This window comes from Cornus florida, unplaced genomic scaffold (genome assembly GCF_030987335.1).
Source record: "Cornus florida cultivar Cherokee Brave unplaced genomic scaffold, ASM3098733v1 CherokeeBrave_3.0.0_Hap2_Chr11, whole genome shotgun sequence".
Taxonomy (NCBI): domain Eukaryota; kingdom Viridiplantae; phylum Streptophyta; class Magnoliopsida; order Cornales; family Cornaceae; genus Cornus; species Cornus florida.
In genome coordinates, this window is record NW_026775581.1 from 90,780,696 (window position 1) to 90,806,146 (window position 25,451).

Here is a 25,451-nt window from a genome sequence, read left to right on the forward strand (position 1 = left end):
TGGTTATATAAAGACAAGAAAGATCATTTTGCATTGTGGAAGGTGTGGAATTGGGATCTTCTCTGCCACCACGTCCACGTTCCTTTATATGGTTGTATATCTTAAACTATATTATCTGTATTCTCTGCCACCACGTCCACAATTTTATATTTCATTATTATTATTATTATTATTATTATTTTCTAACTTCATTAATGGATTTTAGACCTTAGTAAAAGGATATTTCCATATTTGGATTCCATTCCGTGGTTGGTTTTGTGCCTTACATTGACTTCTATGGACCATTGCCGGCCATATGTTGTAGTCTTTGGCAAGTACAATTTTTCTAAGCTCAAGAGCTGACTCTATGAAAACAACCTAATAACTTCCAAGGAAGAAAGAGTATGCCCATAATTCACCGGATTGCTTTGGCGTACACACCACTAGTCTAGGGATTTTGACAACAAATGTCTGTGGTCAATGTATTTGCTTCCATCTTGTATGGAGTTAGGGCATTGTCTGGGCTTTGTTTGTTGGGGAATCTCAACTTGTTTTTGTTTATTTGGGCTTTGGCCCTTTTTGTACATCTATTATATTTATACAAAAAGTTTACATTTCGCGAAAAAAAAAAAGAAAGAGAGTGCCCATAAAATAATAATGCCTCTGAACTAACTCCACACCACCAGATATAAGACGAATATTCAGATTTCTTAGACCATTCAAAACAGAAAGAAAAGAAACAACTCAAAGAAAATCATGGAAGTTCCTGAGCCAGTTGAATCCTTGCACACATACTTCCAGCACCCAAACAGAATGCAAAGAAAATCATTTCCATCTATAATCAAAGCCTTACCTCTCTCTTGGGTAAAAGCCAATGGATTCTCCCAAATGAATTGTTTTAACCTAGCTGTGGTAAAAAGGCCATTTGAGAGCAATGATATACAACAGCTACAACCACCACCAAGTCACATTTTCCTAATTACTGGAGGTTCCACTCTATTTAAGACCATAGCCTCAGGTCAATCCCCATATGACCACATCTAGAGTAATGATATACAAACCGAGAAAAATAGGCCAACTACACAACGCAGCGAATGTCATTTATGATGTGCACTTCTTTCGACCTCTTTGGTCGCATATAATATCACCTTTCTGGAAATTTTGGACTCAAATTCTGCTATGTTGCCTTTCTGCATGGTCATTAGTTGGGTCAGTCCAGTCTAGGTTACTATTTGGAATTACCGAAACCCTGCACTGATTCAAAAGTGGTTTTAAATAAAATAAATAAGTTAACTACAAAGATATATCTCCCTTGGACTTCATTCATAGATCTGATACAACCATTCTGCTTAAATCAAAGTCACACACTTGATATGATGAAAGGGGAGCATTCTCCCCTGGGGTACATTATGCAATAAGGTCATAGAAAAATCTTCTAGAAGATAATGGTAGGACCAAGTACATCAGACTTGTTTGAAATTATAAACAATGTAGTCTAACATCAGTAAATGCGGACATCGTTTAGAGATGTAAAGAAGTGTAAAATGATTTCATGAGGTGCAGATAAGAACAACATGCAACCAAAGATTGGGCCAAAGGTTCAAGAGTTTGGTTTATTTTGCACAGCAAAATTCAAAAAAGCGTCGTTCCAACCAGGCATTAATTCAAAAAGATTCATTTAGGGTAGCCTACTTATCTGCTGAATCCGCTTGTTGCCTAACTCTGCGAGCACAGTCTGCATATTTTTCAACAAAATGGGCACATTTCAGGGGGTCTTTGACATGTTCCTTGTAACAGTCCAAGCAAGCATCTTTCTCAGCCACGCAGGCTATGGGCTTCTGTGATGGAAGTTTGAACTCTTTATCACGGAGTTCCTTGGCTCTTTGGGTTAATTCCTGCAACATGTTTTCCTCCTGCTTATGCAACCTCTCCACAGTCTTCTCACACCCTTGAGCAACAGATCGAATGGCATCTAACTCTGAATTAGCCAATTGTGGAGGAGGGGATACAGGCAAGAACAATGGAGGTTGAAGTGGCCATCCTGAAGCTTCAGTCCTTTTCCTGTCAGAATCATCTGAAAACTGCTTCTGATGTACCTTGGTTTGGGATGGTTGTGGGTCCCGTGGTACCTTTGTTTTCGGTTTCCTTGTTTTCTTCTTCGACTTCTCACCATCATCTAGAAGTTGTTTGACTAAGTTGCTGCTGATCTGAATTGTAAATGATTCACCCATAATAGAGCAACTCCAGATAAATTACCTGAAAACAACCATTCAATGTGAGCTAAACGGTTAGCAAAACTGAGAGGCCAAATGCAAAGATTCAAATATTTTTTCTGGTTTGTTTCTAATTGATTAATTTTAGATTCTTAGATAGGAACAATGGTTCATTTATTCTTGTTTGCTGATCCAATAAAATGAACACTCAAATGGCCAGTCAAAATTTTGGGTACTTACAGAAACCTTCAATTGATTTTAAACATTTCATTTGTGAAAAGCTTCCACATGTTTGCAACTAGCAACCTACGAGAACTAGAAATCCAAAAAACTGAGCTTGTTGCCAGGCGTGATGCTCCACAATTCGGCCATTTTCTTAAGATTACATCACTGCCAAATAAACTGAGGAGAAACTGTAGGAGCTTCAAGTCAAAAAAGGGTTCCTCACAGAGACTATTGTTACACGTGCTATTCCAGCTTATCGACTCTTTAAGGAAACCAATTCTTGCAAGATGTATGAGGATAATGAAGTAATAACAGACTACCAGATGCACCAATTGCTCATCCCTCGAATAGGTGGCATAAGCAATGTTTTAGCTCATTTTACAGTAATTTTGCCAATTGATTGCAATAATTACCATCCAATCCCTATTCAGCTCTGTAATGAATAGATAACAAACAAATTAAGATGGAAAAATATATGAATAGCTGGTGCTGATGTTCAACAAATCAAATGCCCATGTCCCCAATATCCTATGCAGGTGACGATGTATGCACTTTGCCCCTTCAATTGATCATTTTGTATTTTGATAATAAATTTTAGTTGTTGGCCTAACGAGTACCTAGAACATCTCAAACAAGTGTTCAATTTTACAAAGGCCATATATGGGTTACAGGATCCCATTGGAAAATCAGAAGTTAATTCCTACTGATGCTTCTAGTCATCTTCAGAAGGTTGACTCAATTGATCATAGCACAAGAACCAAGAAGGTGGATTTGACTAGGAGATCTTTCAGCCCACAAAATGCCGAAAATGTTCTCAAAATTGATCTTAGCAGTACAGATATTCAAGATGATATGGTTTGGGTGAGGGAAAAGGATGGCAGTTTTTCTGTTAAATCTGCTTATCATTTGGCTGCTTCACTTGTTTATAAGACAAATATGATGAGGGCTGACTTTGGTGAAACTAGTTAAAGACTGAAGAATAAATCATTCTGGAATAGAATTTGGAAATGCAAGACCAAAGAATAGATCAAAAATTTCCTTTGGAAATGTTATCATTAAAGGAAGCAATTGCTGAGTTTATTCGATAAAAGGAAAATGGTGTTAGATTCAATTTGCAAAAGGTGTGGAGAGCAAGATGGAACAGTCGAGCATATGCTGTTCGTCTGCCCTCAGTCTACTTTGATTTGGAAACTCACTCCTCTCATATTTGAAATAAAGGAATGTGACAGTATAATTTTTCAAATTGGTGGCAGTCTCTCTACAACAGAAGCTGAAGAAGGTTAGTGAAAGACAAATTTTAATGAGCTTACTGTCTTACATCTGCTGGTATATATGGAAATCAAATAATGCTTGGTACTTCAAGGGAGAAGCTTCGAGTGAGAAGTCTCTTACAGAGAGATGGCACTCTCATTACCATGATTTTTCGGAGGCCCAACTTTCAATAAGTACTAGTCATGAAGATGATTCTATGAGTTCCAAGCGCTGGTCTCCACCTAATCATGTAAATTTGATATTTTGATGCGTCTTTTGATCTTTCATCTGGGCTTGGAAGGGATGCTGCTGTGTTTAGGAACTCAGATGGGATTGTTCCTGTAACTGTTTTGTTGCCAAGTTAGCTTGGTCTCCTAATGGTTGTGAAGGCATATTGAATTGTATTCCAATGGAAGTGCAAAAGAGAGTTGAGGATGACTTGAAATGATTTTGATAGTTAATGAAATCCTTGTGTTTGCCAGAGGAATATATAGAGAGAGAGAGATTAGAGAGAGAGAGATAATATTAATTTTGGATTTTGTAGCATTAACAGAAAGCATGAGGCAGCCAAAAAAATAAGTGAAGAATTTAGTTTCCTAGCCAAATCTAAAATTGATTGCCAATGCATATGTACTATTTAACTCTCTTGCAACACCAGTGACCAAAAGGTATGTGACCAAAGCAGCTGATAAGAGATTCCAATTTGTCAAGAAGTAAATGGCCAAGGAAACGGTCTGGAACTTACTAGAGTACAGCAAAGTCATGAAGCAGAATGACATTAGCATAAATGCGATAAATGATTTTAAAGTAAATACGGAAGACTGTAAAGCTAGGGAAAGGGATCTGCTTAGTTCTTATGTTTGGATATATCTGTAGAGATGCTTATCAAACAGCAGGAAAGGTGGGGAGAGAGAGAATATAAAGCAACTTAATAAGGAACATGTCGTAGCAGGTTTAGCAATATGTTCAATATACACACAAGACACCTAAACAAACAAAACACAATACAATAGGATAAGAGTCAAGGTTATATATGTCCTACGTTACATGGACTTAGGTACTTGTATCATATGCAAATATATGTCTAACTGTGAACTTTCTAAATCCTAGATCTTAGGGTACAGGAGTTCGGCTTGAAATGCGTCTAAAAGTTTGGTACTGTTACGTGCACATATATAATGTGTCTTGCTATAGTGTAATGTACAATATTAGTTTTCTTTAAGGATATCTACAGAATTGATTTATCAAAAAAAAAGGATATCTACAGAATTGGACAATAAATTTGGATGTGGTGAAAAAAGGAACACTCAATCTATTTAAGAAGTAGCAAATCCTTCTTTATTATCAAATCTGAGTTCTTATTCTTCTTCTACCATCATATATGGAGAATTGGGGTGTCAAATTTGAGCACGTGTGGAATACATATCTCATGAATGCCATGTCATAGACTGTAAAAATGTCACAATCATAAAAATTCACCCAGTTTGAATTAGTTCAGTTTGTTCCCAAACCTGATTGACCAAAAATCTGAGAAGAGCTTCCTCTCAGTTAACTGAGAAGCTAGGCAAATCAACGTCGGCTACCCCGAAAAAATCAGTAAATGTTACTTAAACAGAAGTGTCCAAACAATTACCCAACTATTAATTTGATACATTTATAATAATCCTGTAGATCATGGTTGAATATAGTGTCAAGATGGCAATGAGGAGCATGCTGACTTTCTTTAAAAAGGCTTAAAGGCAAGTAGACATTTGGTTAGGTAAGTGCCTGGAAGCAGTAGATAAATAATTATAAGCAAAGGCAAATAAAATAAGAATAAAATAAACTCTTGTTTTATTTAAGAACAAATTTACCATTCAGAACAAAATTCCAAGTTTAAAGTGGATTTTATATGAAAGAAAGAATCAGTTCAGTGATTTATTAGAGATTTGTATTACCTAATTTTCTGATATCCTATCACTTAAAAAAGGTATGGATGTATGTATAAATAAAAATAAATAAAAAAATGCATACACACAGACATAGGAGAGAGAGAGGGGTGTGACTCCATGAATAGAAGAGATGCTGATTGCGTTGAAAAGACAGACAAAAAACCCTTCACCGCTGCCCTCAGAAACCTTTCACAAAAATGATATAAGCAGATGGTTTTCTAAACTACGGGAGTCACAAGTTTTGTTTGTGAAAATTGTTTTTTAAAGAAAAAAATTAAAGTAATGCAAAAAATGCATTCGTGGGATCATCATTTTGAACTTTCTTTTCAATTTCTAAAACTTGCCCTCCCTCTTTAGAAAATTAAAAAGAGAAATAAACAACTCTATTCCACTAAAATGTAAAAGCATCTCAAAATGGCCACATTTTTTCACAACTTTTACCACTTTTTGTTAATAGCAAGGTTCTACAGTATCATTATCCATGCTATCCACAAGTTCCATCCTAATTTTGTATTTTGCAGAAAATCATCTAGACATATCTTACCAAAATTTTACAACTCAAATCAGCTCAACCCATAAAATCATCTACTAGAGGATAGCAACATCAATCCATTCTTAAAAGAGTGTGTCCATTTTTTTTTACAGCATCATAAAAAGATAAAATCACACAATTAAAGTAATATCCAGACACTTAATGTACTGAAGAAGATAAAACATATGATGGGATATAATCTTTCATGATCCCTAACTTAGCTCCCATCTATTTGTGCAAGAAAAAATAAGAAGAGCTTAAAAGAGACAAAAGAAAAATAAACCGTTTTAGAGCCAGGGACAAACATCGAGTTATTGTTCGATTACCCTTCTGTCTTCGCTTCCCATTGTCATAAATGCTTTCGGACTACAAACCCCTAAACTATTGGACATAGGAAACCCTAGCCAAATGAAACAACCAAGTCACAAATCTTTCTTCTGTTTTTGACGGGTTTGGGGCAATGCCCTCCCCGTCCATAACTAAAACAACAACACCCCTACCTCATCCTCGTCCAGTTTAAATGTCCACTCAGATTTAAGAAAAAAAACCAAAGAAATACTCATCCAAATTTTACAAAATTGTACCAAATCAACCAAAAATTAGCATTCTTCCAACAATGCAACCAAATAAATATTAACATTCATTTATGGTTCTACCATTGTGATATGAAGTATTACACATGTTTTTTCTAAATCTTGCAGTGAGAAAATGCAATTTTCCAGTTATTTCACTTCTTCAACAGTGTTCTGGGTTGAGATGCAAAGCACGCAAATAAATTTCGTGGAAAAAAGCACACATATAAAAAGAGAAAAAATAGCAACCACATATGGCGGAGAGCAAGAGAGGGAGAGACGAAGATCAGAGGTTGTAGACGTGGATTCGCAGGATGGGTTAACGATTAGATGAGTTCAGACTAATCGGAGAGACGCATTGATCGGAATTAAGGTTTCAGGTAAGTTCACGGCTAGATTGGTTCATAGATAGGAGAGAGGTCATCAAAGCTCGGACCAAAATGTAAAATGTGAAGTCACTCTTAACTATAGATCGAATTAGTGTGTGATTTTGTAAACCCTGTAGTGATTCTATATCGAATAGCGTTAAAACCTTAAATATAAGGACAGAAAGTTCAGCCCCAAATTTTGTTATATGATTGCGGGTATTTAATTTGTTTTCTATCAATTTCTGGGTAACCAAACACATAAAAAGAGAGAAAATCTGAAACATAACGTAAAAGGAGAAGATTTACCTTGTCAAGGCTTTTGGCGTTGAACCCACCCTTGGCGGTGACAGATAGGAAGGGTTTTTGGTTTTGCGCTTCGATTTCTTCCGGAGCACTTAAAAAGTACTCGTATATGTATGAGAAAGAAGAGTAGTCGCACTGTGAATTCACTGGACTTTTGGGGTTGGGTTATTTTAAACCCATACCCACCCGGTCTTTGTCGGATCTAGTTGCCATGCCCATAGGCCGAAACAAATTTAATTACACAAAATATAAGAAAAGAAAAATATAATCTGAACTTTAGAATAACACTGATTTAAATATTAATTTTATTTAATTCACTTAAAATAATATTTAATTTTATGGTACATTTTAACATTACAAACCGAAAAGGATATGCTGAAATAAAGCTTACTACACCAAAAACATATAATTAGATATAAAATAGTGTTAGAGCAACTTGTTAACCGAAAATGACAAACATCGCAGAAATGAGTCTTTCTTGCTATTCAACTTCCTGTTGAATCGGACTTAGAACTAGTAACCGAATGTTGTGTGGGGTTTAAGGGCCTGTTTAATTGTCATAGTAACACTACCAATATGTATATAATTAATACATTTCTGACCCATTTATACCAACATTTAATGTGTAACTTAAGATTACAAATGAGTTTTATTTAAATTGCAAATTCACAAAATATATCCTATGTTTTAAAACCATATATCAAATAATATATGTTTGAATTCACGACAAACTTTAATCTTGCATAATATTTGTGTTCTTCAGTCCAACATAATGATAAAAACCCGGACTCCTTTGTTATAAAACACTTTAGAAGTGAAAGATTCTATCTTTGTCCATCACTAATTAAGAGTTCAATAAGTGATTATCCACAAGTCTAGCATTACTCTACATAAAATTGGATGGTGAGTTTAAAAAGCTTTAAATCTGAAATTCCTAACCAATATATTTAATAGGCATACATAGCGGAGCATGAAAATGTTTGGCATTGTACAAGCATGAAAAATATCATTAATTACAATAATTACAGGTCAATGGACTTTGCATCCTCAGATATAAATGTCAAACGAAGCTTAGGCTACATTTGATACGCATAGAAGTTAGTGAGAATGGAATGCATTAGGAAATGGAATAAAAATGAAGCAGGAATTGAATGGTCATTTTCAAATAAGCTAAATTAATAGTGTTGCATAAACACTCCGAGTCTAAAAGAAATTTTTCATGACGCCATGAACCCCAGAACATAATTTGTTCTCCATGTCAATTACTGTAACGAAAAAAGTTGGACAAAAGCCACGATTTTTCGAGAATGACACATGAAAGCTGCAACTGAGATCTCGAATGCAACGTCAAAAACCACAATTGCCTCAGAAACTAATTTTAAACAAAGATGATGCCAATCTCTGAGAAATGTTCACTTTGATCCCCCAAATTTGCCCATCATTTTTGCAATGATGGGAGCTACCTTGGGATTTGATTGATACTTTGAAAGATTAGCTGGGTTCTTCATAACTGCAAACAAAAATTGACCAACATCAGATCAATAATCAAATCAAATTAAATAGCCAGAACACCATGTGGTCGGATTCAGGGTTAGCACACAAAATTGAACTTTGCATCCCTTAAACAAATGGTTAAAATGGTCAGTCAATATGTGGAATGCCTTACAAGTTACAAGCTCACTATTGATAAAAACTTCAAGTAGGAACCACATCCCATTTCCAACTTTGATAAAGCAGAAAGCTAATTATATAAACCAGAGCCATGGGTGGCTCAATGAAAACTATAGATAGTTTTTTTCAGTAAATTTAATTTAAGATAAACCATGTATGAGAGAGGAACCCATAAAGGCAGACAAATATAGGAGGAAGGGGGTTTATTATAAGGAGAGGTTAGGTTCACACAAACTTACGTCATCACTTTACCAACTTTAAATGCACACTCACTGCGTGTTCTATGCACATCAGGAAGTGCTGAGTGTTGGTTTGGTAATTAGATGATGGAGGTATTGCTCGAAATATGATTAGTATCCGTGTAGACTGGGCTATGTGGAGACTCGGGCTAACTCAAGGCACAAAGGTAAATAGAAATAGCAGTACGAAGAGCAGCCATGGGAGCATGTGTATTATTCTACCACTCAGGAAAATGATTCTAGCCTGGTTACTGCCAGTTTCTGGCTTAACTTGTATCCCTTGCCAACCCCACAAGAAGAGGCGAAGTGTTCAAGTCTCAGCTGTGTGACATGGGAGAGACGTGGGAGCATGTGTATTAGTTATCTGAAAAAATGAAATGAGAAATGGTTCTAGTGATGAAATTATAAATCAGAGTTTTGTGGCTCAGTAGTGTAGCACAAAAAATCAAATAATGGAAGCCAAACGATTCTCTATAAAGAAAAATGCCATGAGAACATAGCTTGAAAAGAGGAAGAGGAATTGAAAAGCCAGGACAGTTGGCAGTGGGCAAATTCATACACAGTTGTTCAAGTGGAGATTGAAGGAAAAACAAAGAAATTGTGTGTAATTCAGGAAACCTTGTTAATACCTTAAACATGACAACATTACATGGGGCAATTTTTTAGACGAGAACAAACCTAGTAAAGTTCGGAAACTACAAAGCGAAAAGGAACAGAACCATATAGAATGGAAAACACATGAGAAACAAAAATTAAAATTTTGAACCACCTGTGGCAATAAAGATGTGTGTTCTAAAAAGAAAAAAAATATTAAAAATAATTTGCAAGTTAAAAATGAAGGAGCCAAACAATGAAGCAACAGAAAATTTGATTTGAGTCAATCAGCAAGGCAACCAGCTACTGATGATCAGAATACAGCAATTGATGAGCAAGGCCAACATGCTACTGTTCCACAAACACACCGTGTTCCATTACCTTCCCATCTAATAGTTCATATCGAAATCCCAATCATAGTAAAAACAGATTCTCAAACATCATAATCATGATCGGTGATGTGCAAGGCAAGGACTGAATATATTGACTATCATAAAGACCAGTTTGTAGCTTATACAGAGAATTCCGAATAGCCCACTTTACATCATGTTCATATATGTTTAAAACAAATATTATATTAAGGATCAAACAGCAACAAGAAAATCCAAAATTATAAAATAACGAGGAAGCAAGCATTGAAGATGTATAGTTAATGAGAATCTATACAAGTTCAGCTACGAATATTCACATATGCATGCTCATTGTCATCAACCTATAGTAATTGAGGCAAGGAGTATCAATGCTTTAAAAGCTCTCAACCACAGTGTGAATAACCATTTAGAAGTGTTATTCCCATTTCTCCTTGTAATAGGGAAGCAGAGCCTGTCTAATGTGGGCATGTTTTGAAAAAGAAACGCCAAAGTGATCCCCAACTCTCAATGTCTTGAATAATGAAAATGATTATAAAAATTGAATAGCAAGTTTCACATTATGAAAAGTTCATGCAATTTCTAGAATGACAGAATAATTAATAAAAAGAAAAAGCAACTTCCAAAAACCAAAAAATAAAAAGTACCATCTTGAAGAGCAGCCATCACTTCTGGATCCTTGAATGCTGCCATCAATTCCGGGTCCTGCTCCAAATAATAACAGTAAAAACCAAATTAAACCATCAGCTTACAAGTAAATATTACCAACAAAGTAACTTGGTTATGACAAACAGCCATAGGCAGCATTTAGGGTCACAGAACAGACAGCTGAAGGCACAGTCAATACTTGATAATTTTAACTTTCTGAAGCATTATTCATAAAAAGTCACAATGTCATATCATACTTACATTCAAGATTTTGCTGTAGTCGACGTTTCCAGGCATGCCCCCTGCCGTGCTACCAGGAAATCCTCCAGGCATACCACCAGCACCTGGAAAACCCCCTGGCATACCACCGGCACCTGGAAAACCCCCTGGCATACCACCGGCACCTGGAAAACCCCCTGGCATACCACCGGCACCTGGAAAACCTCCTGGCATACCACCCGGAAAACCTCCAGGCATACCCCCAGGAAACCCACCAGGCATGCCACCAGGAAACCCACCAGGCATGCCTCCCGTTCTACTTGAAGATGATTGCTCCTTCTTCTTAGCCTTCTCATATGCAGCCTTCAACAAATGTGAAAAAAATATCAAGCTTATAAATGACAAATGATAGACTTACTTTATTAGCAAAAGATCAAACATCCATTACCTGAGCTTCAGCCCGACGACGTTGTCTCTCACGTTCAGCCTTCTTCGCCTCTTGTTCTTTGCGCAAACGCTCATATTTCCTTCGGTGATCATCAATTTTGCGTGCATTAGGTTCAACCTGCGTAAACCAATAATTAAGTATGATGCAAAATAAAAATATAAATTAGACTACAGCAAAAATTACAATTCTAGTACATCTTTTTTTAAGTCAGACATGACAATAAGTATGTATGTCAGGACTGAGTCTCAAGCACCTATACGGTAACTCTTTGGCGCTGACACCTTGTCTTAAAAAAAATTCAAAAACATGGTTCATCATATAACAAATATAAAACTAATATAATAGAACAATAAAAAGGCAAACCTTCTTTAGAACAGAACTTATTTCCTCATCATAGTCCAGATTTGATGCCAAGTGCAGATCCTTCGCAGCCTCTTCCCACTGGCCAAGCATTGCCCTTGCCATTCCACGGGATTTATGGCCTTTAGCAGAATCTGGATTTATCTACAGAAAGTGTAAAGGAAAATGTAAGATCCACACAGATCACAGGTGCATACAAGCTATCGTCTCCATGTGAGACATGAGCATCTATTCAGCAATATCTGTCATCCAAAATGGAGAACCGGTACGAAGAATGTGTGATACAATATTACAGAAATGTAGATCGCGAAAGTGGTTGTTTTAAGTAATCTTTTGGCTTTGAAGTGTCATAAATATATTATCAATATCCCAATCTCTATTAAATTTACACTCCATATACTCGGTTTTAGTTCGACTAATTCTCAATCCTTTCGAAGTAGCAGAGATATAGGAAACTTATCATACCGCTGCCTAGAACTGGATCGCAAGGGGCTTTAGTGTCATGATATGGTAAATCTTGTTGGGTTAGTCACGGTTTTAGAAAGTTGAATGAAGGCAGCTTTGGGGATTAAAAAGGGTTGGGTCAGTTGAATAAAGGCTGTCAGAAAAAACGAGTGATGGAACCTCTGTAGGAAATTTTTATGGTTATACCAGAAGAAAAAAGGTAAAGTGATGTTTTAGATGTGGTGGAACCTGTTAAATGCATGAATGCTACAACTGTGATACTTTACATAAGACACAATGAAATACATGTATCACATTCAACAAACCTCTATGATACTTTACATAAGACACAGTGAAATACATGTATCACATTCAACAAATCTCTCCATTTACATGCACAGATAGTAATATAGTAATCAGTATGCTTATTCAAAGCATAAACACAAATATATATAGTAATTAGTAATATTGAAAGGAGAATAACCTCTAAAGCTGCACTAGCATCTCGAATAGCAGCATTTGGTTTCTTCATTTTGATATACACGCCAGCTATAAAAACATTAAACATTAAAAGAAAGTTAAGTATGAAGACACTTACCCACAAGTTATATAAGAAAAGCATTACGAAAGGGAACAGCGAAAACATCAAACCAAGCTTTACCTCTGGCTGCGTACATAATTGCCGAATTTGGGTTGAGCAAAATTGCCCGAGTGAGATGCTCAATTGCTTCCTCCAGCTTACCTGATCAACACAAAACCCACGAATTCAACAAACTTCTCTTTAATCAGTTGTGCATAAACATACATAAGATTTATATACAAGCAGATACAAACAAAAATCACAAACCTTCAGAAATTGCTTCCATGCCCTGTGCCTTTGCCTCTTGTGAAGCATCAAGGTTTTCTTCTGTAACCTCAACAGAAGGGTCTCCCATCTACAAAATCCAATTGTCAAAGTTATAATTGTTTTTTTTTTTTTTTCCTTCACTTCTAAGTAGAAAATATCAAAAGCTAAAATCAAAATTTAGTAAAAAATGGGAACGTGAGTGGAGAAAACCTTTTGTGGAGGATCATCATCAGGCTCCACAGTTTCTCCTTCAAGCTCAATGTCAGATTCAATTATCTCGCTCTCTTCTTCTTCATCCACAGTCGGCTGCAGTTCAGGCTCGTACTCGATATCATCATCGCTCTCATCCACCACATAAGATTTCTGTAATTGAACTCATATAATTAACCATATTGAAATTCCCAAAAGTTTAGGCAAATCGATTGTCCCCATGTCTTATAATTTCACTAAACCCTAAACCCTGCCCTTCCACTTGGTTGCTTAAAAAACGATGGATCACAGAAGAAAATTTATATTCTTAAGTTCTATGGTCTTGGCTGCTTTGAAATTGGTTTCATTTCATTTTCCTACATTTTCTCAGCAATCAAACGGATGAACAGAAATATCCCAAAAAATAAAATAAAATAGACACATTGAAATTCCCAAAAGTTTAGGCAAATCGATTGTCCCCATGTCTTATAATTTCACTAAACCCTAAACCCTTCCCTTCCACTTGGTTGCTTAAAAAACGATGGATCACAGAAGAAAATTTATATTCTTATGTTCTATGGCGTTGGCTGCTTTGAAATTGATTTCATTTCACTTTGCTACATTTTCTCAGCAATCAAACGGATGAACAGAAATATCCCAAAAAATAAAATAAAATAGAGAGTGAAATACCGATTTGTTACGAGGAGAATCTCCAGGCTTGTTGGCGGATGTAGGAAGTTTAGCCCCGAGACTGAAACACATAAAATTCAATTTAAATTTCACGAAATATAAATCGAAACATTATTTTTGACATACATACATACATACATATATACATGTGTGTATATACTAATATGTGAGTGTGTTTGTGTGTGAGAGAATGTGTTACCTTCCGAGATAGTCTGTGAAGAAAGAAAGAGAAGGATCGTCGAGGATTGAAGGATCAGACTTGCACTGTTCGATGAATTCCTTCAAGTGGCTCACTTTTGCGGCGTCCATAACTGGTTCGCGAGGGTTTGATGTTAGCGAGAGAGAGAGAGAGAGAGAGAGAGGAGGCCTTTCTTACACTACCACGAGTACATTTCTATACCGCGTTTTTCTGTAAATAGATCGGTATTGGACTTTGGCTGACTAAGCTCTTCTAGAAACTTCTAAACGGGTTACTATGCATTTCTTTTTACTACACTTGTCATGTACTGTATAATTGACAAATTGAGAATTATTAAGTGTAATGGGACTCCGGAAGAAAGAAAAAAAAAAAAAAAAAATTTGTCATCAAAACAATAATTAATATTGTCAAAATGTATGACTGTGGTCATCAAAACCTAATATTGTCTTTTTATAGGCTTGAGTAAGGTGAGATCAAAAAAATTCAGTGGACTCCAAAATTGAGGACATTAATTTCTGAATTGGCATATGCATTTATTCAAATCGCACTCCTATTTTAATTTGAGCATTACCTTGCAAAAGTAGAATAACACGTTATATTAAAAATTTTATACACATTAATTAGTTACTACGTAAGATTTAACATAAACTTTTTAAGAATGTCATTTGCAATAGTTAATTAACTTAGTTTCACATTGATTAAGTTAACAAGGCAGTGTTTGTGCATTGTATAGGTATGTTCATGTTTGTGTTGTGTGCTTTTCTGAATCTTAGGGGAACCAAATTTATTTCTAATTGAATTAAGTAATAATTAGGGTTATGAGTAGGGGTGGTACCGTGGTAATTGGATGGTTTTGAATGAGCTGTTAAATAATAACCTATGGGACATAGAGTGGACTTTTATAGAATTGAACTCTTAACTTCACTATTTCTTTTTTACATGTCATGCCCGCAAATATTTATTTATTTATTTACTGCATTATACTGACTTTTTTAACCCAAAAAAAAAAAAAAAAAATCTTATGATATAAGATTTGAAAGGGCATCTGATGGGCAGGCATATAAGACTTTGGACTAAAAAATCAAATCTTATGATATATTTGAAAATGGTTGCCAAAGGATATTGAGCCTGAATTTTGGCCCAGTAATTAACGTGTTCCTCAGTTGATGAACTAACAAGGTTACTGGGCTGGGCTCAAGATTACTAAGAAAGAGAGAAAATTCAAGTTTTTAACAGAGAGACCCACACGAGACTGCTTTGTTGCATTTTGCATGAAATATTGGACCAGTCTCTGATGGCTCTATATCACTTAAAAATTTGGGTCTCATTCAAAAATAGCTTCTTCTAATGTGGGGAAAATTTTGAGATGTAGGGTTGTTTGATTTCCTCCTTCAGTGCTGAATACAAAAGACGCTAAGGCTTCGTTTAGTATGCGTTTGTTTTCTACTTTTTTTTTTTTTTTTTTTGTTACTACAGTATCGATTTTGGCAACAAAAGCATGTTTGGTGAGGCCTTGTTTTATTTTACACAATGCTAAAACACTTCGTGAACAGTGGCCTAAAACCAAAACACTAAAAAATTATTTTTTCTTCTTTTGACAACTGTTTGTGGCCCAAAACCATAACAGTAGCGCAACACGAGTTAAAAACAAAACGCCTAAAATATCGTTCCCAAACATTCTATTATGTAATCCAAAATCCATATATTTTAAATTTACTTTCTTTAATCTTTATATCACTCTTTTCGATATCCTACATACATAAATGTAATGTAATTCAAAATTCATTTATTTTAAATTTTCATCAATTATTTATATAATAGAATTCTATTTCTAGATAAGGATTCTATTTTTTTTAATGATTATTTGATATTAATATTCATTGTTAAATTTCATTGGTGAATTAATGTGGTTATTTTATTAATATTTTTATATCATAAATATAAAATTGTTATAAGTATCAAATATTGAGGGCAAAAATGTAATATGTACAACTTTCAGATTTCAGCTTTTGTATATAATAAATAATCTTATTAAATTCAATTTTTAAAATTAAAATATTATTAAACATGTTTTCAAATTAGTACATCCAACACTTAAAAATTTCAGTGATTAATTTTTAATTTAATCAAACAGTACCTAAAACTTTAATAGTAAGACCCACGTGAAAGAGAGAAAATTCAAGTTTTTAATAGAGAGACCCACATGAGACTACTTTGCTGCATTTTGCTTGAAATTTTGGACCAGTCTCTGATGGCTCTATATCACCTAAAATTTTGGCTCTCATTCAAGTAGAGCTTCTTCTAATGTGGGGAAATTTTTGAGATTTAGTGTAGGAACCCACATAATTTACAAGATTAAAGAGTTTTTTACATTAGAATTATTTCTTCCTCGGATTTATTTTTTACTAATCATATACTAAACAAAAATAAGGAATTTTTAATTAAGATACATAAATATAGGATTAAAATCATAAAACTCTCCTCTACTTTCAAAAGCATACATAAAACTAACAAAATTTATCAAGTTATCCCAACCTTGTGACTGATCCATTAAATGAGTTATGAAATGTCAAATTTGACGATTTTGAAAAAATATAAGTGTTTTATTATTTTAACCTATAAATATATGACAAAAGAGATATTTTTGCTTCTTATTTTTTCCATTGTTTTCTGGAAAGCTCTTTTAAAAAATGTCAAAAAAGAATTTTTTTTTTTTTTACAAAAAAAAGGTAAAAATAAAAAATCGTGTAAAGGGCAAAGGTGGTTCTACTTTTACTTTTGACAAGAAGAAAAAGAGAATACTTTTGCGAGAAAGAGATCTTTGATTGATAATTGGTGTGGTAAAATTTCAAATCTAAAACCAAAATATGAGAGTGAGAGGTAGAGAATATTTCCATCATTCTCGGCCAAGACTTCTAGAAGAAAAGATAATTATTGGAGGAGTATTGAATTAGATGAAACAGACGTATTGAATTTGTGGTGTTTGTGAATTTGATTAGTCCACTGAAATTCATATTCCAAACAGACCGGTAGTTGGTCTTTTATGTCATTTAAAATTGTCTAGTGATTGATTCATGTACCCAAACTAATCTTTTATTTCTTTAACTAATAAGTGGAATGTTCTTCTCTTCCTCTTCTCAATCATGTCGTGAATGGTGGAGACTGAGAGAGAGACATTCGGGGTATATATATATATACAACATTGGAATATTTCAATTTCAAATTTAATACATCATTTTCTGTCATGATGATGACCATATATAACAATTAATGTCAAGTGGTTGGTAGCCATCATACAAACCTTGACTCCCCCAGTCCAATATGTAAAGTCGGCAATCTACACCATTGTGGACCTTGTGGTCCATGTTTGAGGATCTAAATTCTATATAATCTATTGTCATACATACATTACATATATATATATATATATATATATATCAATAGTGCGATTAGTAAAAGTGTGAAGAATCTGGAGATACATAATTGTGTTGGCAAAGAATTTAAGGCAGACTTCAATTGTAATGAAATGTTACAGGAATTCAAAAAGTTGCTAGACGAATATCATTGTTTCTGGTCATTTTTAAGGCCAGATAAATTAAACTCATTTCTCTTGAAGTCTAAAGTAATATATGCTAAACGGGGTCTACTTGTTTATAATTTGTCAAAATCTCAACGTAATTTATGTTTGGAAGAATGAAATGAGTGACTTGAATTTAGAATTTAGAGAAAAATTAATTTAACTTTATATTGAATTTAAGTAAGATTTCAATGCATCAATTCGGTAAATCCAAACACAATAATATCTAAAAATTTTACATATCAACAAACTTAAAGTGTGCAATGCCCACACTTGGGCCAATTGTATTTGCAATTGGAGATTAGGCCGACCTAATATTGGAATACCTTGTTTAACAAAAAAAAAAAAAAAAAAATCTTAATACTCCTAAATTTGATTTTTCAAAGAAACTAAAAACATCAACTCAGATGATATAATCTCATTTATATATGGTTAATAAAATTTCAAATCAGGACATAATTGTATTTTTCAGAAAACAATGTTTCCAGTTTGAGTAACAATGCGTGCAAATGCTTTACAAAAAGCAAACTTTGTGAATAAAATCTCATATATATATATATAAATGTAGTGACTAGCTTTATGATTTTATAATGAGATTATATATATATATATATTTCCTTTTCTTTCAGAAAAATTTGACCAGGCCATTTATCTAATATTGATATCGCCTTAAATTGCGAGGCCTGGATGGGGACGCATTAACATGGTACTCATGATTTGCATAAAATGACATACAATATGATTTTTAAATTGTTTTTTTAAACTGATACGAATAGGGTAATGATTTTTTATCCTTTTCATATCATGAATGGAATTCACATTTAATTTATTCACGACAATATAAATTACTAGAAAAATATGATCAGATAACATTTTTCAAATGACACTATTCATACCCAAGCTCCTGAACACTTTGTTTTGGACTAAAAGGTTTATTCTAACGACAATTATACGTTACAATTTTAACTAAATGAACATGCTCATTAACTAAATGAGCAATGGTCCAACTCGTATAAACCAGAGTTCCCCAAATGAGAGGTGGGTAGTTTAAGCCTCCTAAGTGGAGGAGGTGAGTTTGCTTAAAAAAACACTTGCTCACTATTTAATTGTTCAAATTAGATTCATTATCACACAATTAATGATAAAGCAAGTCTGGGATCACAACCAACACTTGGACAATATTATAAATTATTTTTTAATGATTACCTAAACTTTTGTTTGGTCTAATTATTAATAATAAATATAAATAAAAAAAAGGCAGATAAAGTTTAAATTTAACTAGTGTGATTTTTTTTTGTGTTAATGGAGGATTAGATCTAAAGGAATCCAAGGTTATGAATAGTAGTCTTTTGAAGGTTGATGAGCCGCCTCTACCTTTTCCTCTGTTCTCTCTCTTCCCCCTCTCTCGCAGCCGCTCAACTCTTCCGTTTTGCCCTGTACTCCTTTTCATGGGAGTGGGGAAGTGACCTTGCTTGCCTCCCACAGGTTAATAACATCGACATGTCACAATAAGTTCGCCCTGTGGGTGAGTTTTCACATCATTTTTTTGTTTTTGTACGATTAGATCTGTTCTTGTTTGGTTTGTTTCTGACTCGACAAAGTGAATTTGTTGTTTTCCCTTCGGCTAGATTTCTGATCTAGGTCGATTTTTGTTTTTCCCTGACTTGATTTGATCTTGTGTGGGGTTGGGTGTGTGGAAATACCTTGTGAATATAGTTTTGGAGCTGATAGCTTAACCTTTGGTCACTCCAATTACTACTCTTCTCTTTTGGTAGTTTCCGTTCTCGAGCGGTAGCTCTTTCTCAACAAATCTGAAGCATGTTCTTTATTTTATTGTATTACTTTATCATTTGTATGTCTTTATCTGACATGATTTATGTCTTTGAATTACCGCCTTGACTTGGCCTCGTGTCTTTCAAATGATAAATAAATAAAATAGTAGTCTTTTTGTCCTATTTAATCAGGACCACGAAAGCATTAGATAAGCTTATACTGGGACCAAACAGACATAAAAGAGTTTGTCACATTTCTACTTTATAGAGATCTGAAGACTGATGTACCTCAATCATTCAGCTGCTCTCAAAATAAAAAATAGAATTAAAAAATATAAAGTTATTCACCTCGGTTACAGGTCATTAATTCTTCAATAATCCTCCAATATATATATACATATTCAATTAAAACTCAAACTCCTAATATCTTTATTGCCTGATGGAACTCCAAGAATATTGTCAACTTATGTGGGTGGCCATGTCCACCTAGAGTCAAAGTTAGGTTTCCATCCCTTAGACTTCAGAATTTTCAAACGAAGGAATGAGTGGAAGGTACCCCATATATACGTGTACACACACACACACACATATATTGGGAAGGTAAATTGCATATATATGTAACAATTATTACAAAGGACACCTTAACATTGTTGGACACAAGGGCGGACAAGGTTAAAGATTACTTATTGGGATAATCTATATACATATATATAAATGTACAATAGGTTAGAATAGTACACGACCTCCTGTTGTTGAAGGGTTTGAAGAGGGTTAGTCATACATCTCTACTAGATAAATTTTTAGATTATGAACCCAACCTTTAGATTACAATAAAGACAATTTTATCATTAGGTCAAGACTCACCCTCTACATATATATATATATATATTATAGAAATGTATAATTACACCCTAATACTGCTAAAGAGCTACATAGGTTATTAAAGGAAGATGCCACTTTTGCTGTCAAATTGGATGCTTTTATGTCTGTTTCATAGTAATACATGTGCGATCCAGGGAAATTGTGAATGCAGTCATAGATAATGTGTCTCAAGTGTTAACTAATAAAATGCAGTCATAGATAATGTGTCTCAAGTGTTAACTAATAAAATGTTTATGACACCTATAAAATGTTTATGACGCCTAAATTTGATGCTTCCGAATGAATCCAAAACAGGGATTTTTGAATTTTGAAGTTATCAATTTTACAAGCAAATTGAATTTGAAATAGCACTACTTTAATGCACATCTTTTTCCAATTTATCTACTGTCTCTCATATGATAATACTATACATGCTTTCACTTGAAGCAATATACTTGGGTTCGAATACAGATGTCCTATTAAGAAAGTTGTTGAATGTGAACTGAAAATTGATTATTAAACCAATAAAATAAATCCAATACCTATTTGTAGCTATATATGTTTCGAGTAGGATTCATAATTTTCACTTAAACATATCTAAAGGCATAAACTGATGTTTTAGACCTAAATTTCCGACTAAAGTGACGGTGTTATTGTAATGTTAGATAGTAACTTCTGAAATGGGAATTTTGAATTTAAGATAAAGATTGAAGGGATGGATCGATGTTTTAGTTTGGTATCTGTATCCGAGGATGCAATTTAGTGCAGTGAAAGGAGATGATAAGTCACCATCAAAGACACCATCCTCGTGCCTCATTTGCCACTAAAAAGCACCATCACTAGTAGTGGAGTTTTGAGTGCATGCAAGCCTGCAACTCAACTATATCAACAGTTTTTACTTTTTAGCAATGTGTAGAAGAAAAACCAGACACTACGTACCAAAGTTTACCATAAATACGAACTTCTGTAAAGTTACCAGGCGCGTCCAGCCTCAAAAAGGTCGACCGGATGAGACAAAAACAAGTACTAATGACACATGGTTCACCTAAATTTGCAATATTCTACTTATAATGATTGAGATATTGTATACATTCTCAATGCAACACTAAAAGTGTGTACTGACATTTTCAATCTACAACCCATCAAAACTGTTTCCACAAACACCACAAACTGTTTTCGGTTTTTTGTTCTTCTTTTTTTGTGTTTTCCGTTATAGTGCGGTGGTTCTTTGTCAATAAATTTGGAACTTGTTTTTATTTTATTGTATTACTTCATAATTTATATGTCTTTATCTGGTTTGATTTGTGCTTTCGTATTACCTCCTGACTTGACCTTTTTGTGCCTTTCGAATGATAAAATATAAAAAATAAATAAATAAACCCACAAATCCAAATAAAACAATCAAGTGCCGACAAAAAATGAAATATGCACCACACAATATACATAAAGATTTACGTAGTGGCCTTTGGGCATATAGTTTCTCTCTCTATTTCAGTCATCCCCACCACAAACCCTAACACCCTCTCGTGTTTTTTTAAATCAACGCAATTGGGACCTAAACAAAATTGACGCAACTACTCCATAAAAACATTTAACCAAACACTTAAAATACAGTTACTTATTTTTTTTTCTTCTTTTTTAAATGTCAAAATGTCAAAATGTCAACTGATCTAACGGTAATCGTTGACCACTCTGAAATCAGAGCATGTGCATGTGTTTGTAACTCAAAAGTCGTACTTTTAACCTTCTTTTCTTTGAGAAATACGTACCTCTCTCTGTCTTTATCTAATCTACTTTCCTGTGTCCAAGTAAACAACAATTACTCAGTTCATACATATACATGAATAGAGCGTCTTCACAGAGAATTTGGACTTTCAGAATTTAGAGAGACAAGCTCTGTTAGAGTGTCTTGATACCAAACCCGAAATGGGTTTCTCTGATTCCTTTCTCACCTCTGTTTTTCTTATTTTTCTCTTCTGTCTACAAACTGTTTGTGGAAATACAGAGCTCAGAGCTCTGATGGAGATAAAGTCATCTCTGGACCCAGAAAACAAGTACCTCTCCTCATGGACCAGCGACGGTGACCCGTGTAGTGGCTCATTCGACGGCGTTGCTTGCAACGAGCACCGTAAAGTGGCTAACATTTCGTTAGTACAAAAGAAACTTTCCGGCAAGATTTCACCGGCGTTGGCCGGACTGAAGTGCTTGTCAGGTCTTTACTTGAATTACAACTCTCTGTATGGAGAAATACCCAAAGAAATATCAAATCTCACTGAATTGTCTGACCTCTATCTTGATGTGAATAACCTCTCTGGAACAATACCTCCTGAGATTGGAAAAATGGCTAGTCTTCAAGGTTAGTTTATAATTTATGTTTAAAATGTAGTAAAAATGCTGTTTTTCTTATATGCTCTTTCACTCAGCAATGTTGGGTTGTGAGGTTTTTGTGGGAACTGGGTGAAGTGAAAATTCTGTGATTATTTTCGATTTACTCAGTTGGGTTCTCTTGAATTGGCAAAGGATTGCCGTCAGCTAAAGACCTGAATTTTGATTGCAAATTTATGGGTTTCCTTTGGTTTGTGCAAATGGATTTCTAAATAATTAAAAGAAGGGAAAGAAAATTTTCTTCTTACTTATTTTAAATTGGTAGTTTTACTCACTTTGAACAAATGCATTTTCATTAGCTATATGGCTGAATTTAATAGATATATAAATATATTCTGTAGATAATGAGTTTTTTTTTTTTTCCCTGAATTAGCTGAACTGGGCAATCTGGGTTCTTTCATTGAGTTTATATGTGTGTATATATACTGTAAAAAGTTAAAGGATTTTAGATCTCAGCTTATGTGGATATGTATTGTGTTTTGCAGCTCTTGTGCTATCTTGTAACCAGTTGACAGGAAACATACCTACAAATATGGGTTCCTTAAAGAAGCTAAGAGTTCTCTATTTGGAAAATAATAGCTTAAATGGTCCTATACCTGCAAGCTTAGCTAATATTCCACAACTGGAAGTTCTAGATGTTCAAAACAATTCCCTCTCTGGAGTTGTCCCTCCTGGTAAAGTTGGTTGCTTCTTGCTTACATTGATCAAACCGACCTCTTTACAATGCACTTTTTTTCCCTCTCTCTTTTCCCCTTTTACTTCTCATTTGGATTTATATTTGAACTGATTGTAAGTTTTTAATGAATAAACATGAAGCTTTGAAGAGATTGAATGGAGGATTCCGGAGTAAAAATAATCCAGGCTTATGTGGTTTTGGGTTTTCTTCCTTGAGAGATTGCACTGGTTTGGATGGTGCAAACACCAACAATGTTGAAACACCTGTGCCAAACAATACTGCTCCTATCCCCGAGTCTGCCGATGTCCACAAACATTGCAACCAAAGCCATTGTTCAAATTCAAAAAGGCTCACACAAGTCGCCATTGTTGCAGGGGTTATAATACTCACTATCACATTAATGGTTGTTGGGTTCCTAGTTTTTATTTGGTACCGAAGGGGGAAACAGAAGATTGGAAGCACTTTAGATGCTTCTGAAGGTGGGCTAAGCACTGATCAAACCAAGGAAATCTACAGGAGAAGTCCCTCACCATTGGTGAGTCTTGATTACTGTGATGGATGCAGTCCATTAGCTGAGGGCCGAAATGGTAATGCAGTCTCTCAGGAGTTTCTGCAGGGCTTTAAGTTCAATTTGGAAGATGTTGAGTCAGCAACTCAGTACTTCTCAGGTGTGAATTTGTTGGGGAAGAAGAGTAATTTCTCTGCTGTGTACAAAGGGATTCTGAAAGATGGTTCTATTGTAGCCATTAGGAGCATTACTAAAACCTGCTGCAAGTCCGACGAAATGGAATTCATGAAAGGGTTGAAATTACTGACGTCTCTAAAACATGAAAACCTTGTTAGGCTGAGAGGATTTTGTTGTTCGAAAGCCAGGGGAGAGTGTTTTTTGATCTATGATTTTGCTCCTAAAGGAAACTTGTCACAGTACCTTGATGTGGAAGGTGGAAGCAGTCATGTCCTTGACTGGAGCACAAGGGTTTCTATTATTAGTGGCATTGCAAGAGGTTGGTTTTACCCTACTATCATTCTTCATCGTTTTCCTTTTCTATTACAAGCAGTCATGTCCTTGATAATCAGGTGAAGGTGTTATGCACTGGAGTCTAGAGTCAAGAAACATGTTGTGTCCATTTGGTGTTTGACATTGATAATTGTGGTTCTTTTCAACCAGGTATTGGTTATTTACACAGCAGTGAACCAAGCAAACCTGGACTAGTTCACCGAAACATATCTGTGGAGAAAGTCCTTATCGACCAGCGATTTAACCCATTAATTTTGGATTCTGGTCTCCTCCATCTCCTTGCTGACGATGTTGTCTTCTCAGCCCTCAAGGTCAGCGCTGCGTTGGGATATATGGCTCCTGAATACATTACCACTGGGCGTTTTACAGTAAAGAGTGATGTATATGCATTTGGAGTAATCATCCTCCAGATCCTCTCCGGTGAGCGAAAACTCACTTGCTCAATGCGACTAGCTGCTGAATCTTGCAGATTCGAAGACTTTATCGACTCAAATCTCCAGGGAAAATTCTCCGAATTCGAGGCATCTAAGCTGGTAGAAATTGCGCTGCTTTGCACCCATGAGCTTCCAGATAACAGGCCAACAATGGATGTAGTGATTGAAGAACTGCGCAAATGTGGTCCTACTTCATGAAGGCCCTGCATCTATTTTTCCGACTTGAGAACTGCCAAAGATGGTGAACCAGGAAATAACAACCCCCCTTCCTCTCCAAACCCAAATTGCCTTGTATATGCTGTGTCCTTTTGCAGAGGACCGAGGACAGCCTACTCGGAGTGTACAGATGTGTTGGTTTTCATGGAAAAGGGTTGTAACTGTTACGGCTGTTTGTTTATCAATAAATGTAGTTGCTGATTCCATTGCTCTCATTTGAAA

General features: G+C 34.9%; 3 protein-coding genes across 4 annotated transcripts; 1 reads left to right on the top strand and 2 right to left on the bottom strand.

Annotated features, from left to right (window-relative positions):
• Positions 1-1,353: 1,353 nt before the first annotated feature.
• LOC132282364 (uncharacterized) lies at positions 1,354-7,521 on the bottom strand. 2 transcript variants are annotated; one of them, XM_059784017.1, is made up of 3 exons: positions 7,378-7,521; positions 2,433-2,850; positions 1,354-2,235 (listed from the first exon to the last, which is right to left on the bottom strand). In XM_059784017.1, the coding sequence occupies exon 3, from the start codon at positions 2,208-2,210 to the stop codon at positions 1,668-1,670; it is 543 nt and encodes a 180-aa protein (XP_059640000.1). In that variant the 5' UTR covers positions 2,211-2,235; positions 2,433-2,850; positions 7,378-7,521; the 3' UTR covers positions 1,354-1,667. The 2 variants fall into 2 exon arrangements, with proteins under 2 accessions (XP_059640000.1, XP_059639999.1); XM_059784016.1 differs by lacking the exon at positions 2,433-2,850 and having other exon boundaries at positions 7,378-7,520.
• A 989-nt stretch (positions 7,522-8,510) lies between these two features.
• Positions 8,511-14,482, bottom strand: LOC132282363 (FAM10 family protein At4g22670-like). Its single transcript, XM_059784015.1, has 11 exons — positions 14,291-14,482; positions 14,092-14,152; positions 13,423-13,575; positions 13,213-13,300; positions 13,027-13,107; positions 12,850-12,914; positions 11,925-12,065; positions 11,562-11,678; positions 11,156-11,476; positions 10,894-10,951; positions 8,511-8,884 (listed from the first exon to the last, which is right to left on the bottom strand). The coding sequence occupies exons 1-11, from the start codon at positions 14,398-14,400 to the stop codon at positions 8,787-8,789; spliced, it is 1,293 nt and encodes a 430-aa protein (XP_059639998.1). The 5' UTR covers positions 14,401-14,482; the 3' UTR covers positions 8,511-8,786.
• A 7,753-nt stretch (positions 14,483-22,235) lies between these two features.
• On the top strand, positions 22,236-25,396 carry LOC132282566 (protein NSP-INTERACTING KINASE 2-like). Its single transcript, XM_059784292.1, has 4 exons — positions 22,236-22,856; positions 23,371-23,559; positions 23,702-24,565; positions 24,730-25,396. Exons 1-4 carry the CDS (start codon positions 22,427-22,429, stop codon positions 25,209-25,211), a joined length of 1,965 nt encoding a protein of 654 aa, XP_059640275.1. The 5' UTR covers positions 22,236-22,426; the 3' UTR covers positions 25,212-25,396.
• The last annotated feature ends 55 nt before the right edge of the window (positions 25,397-25,451 follow it).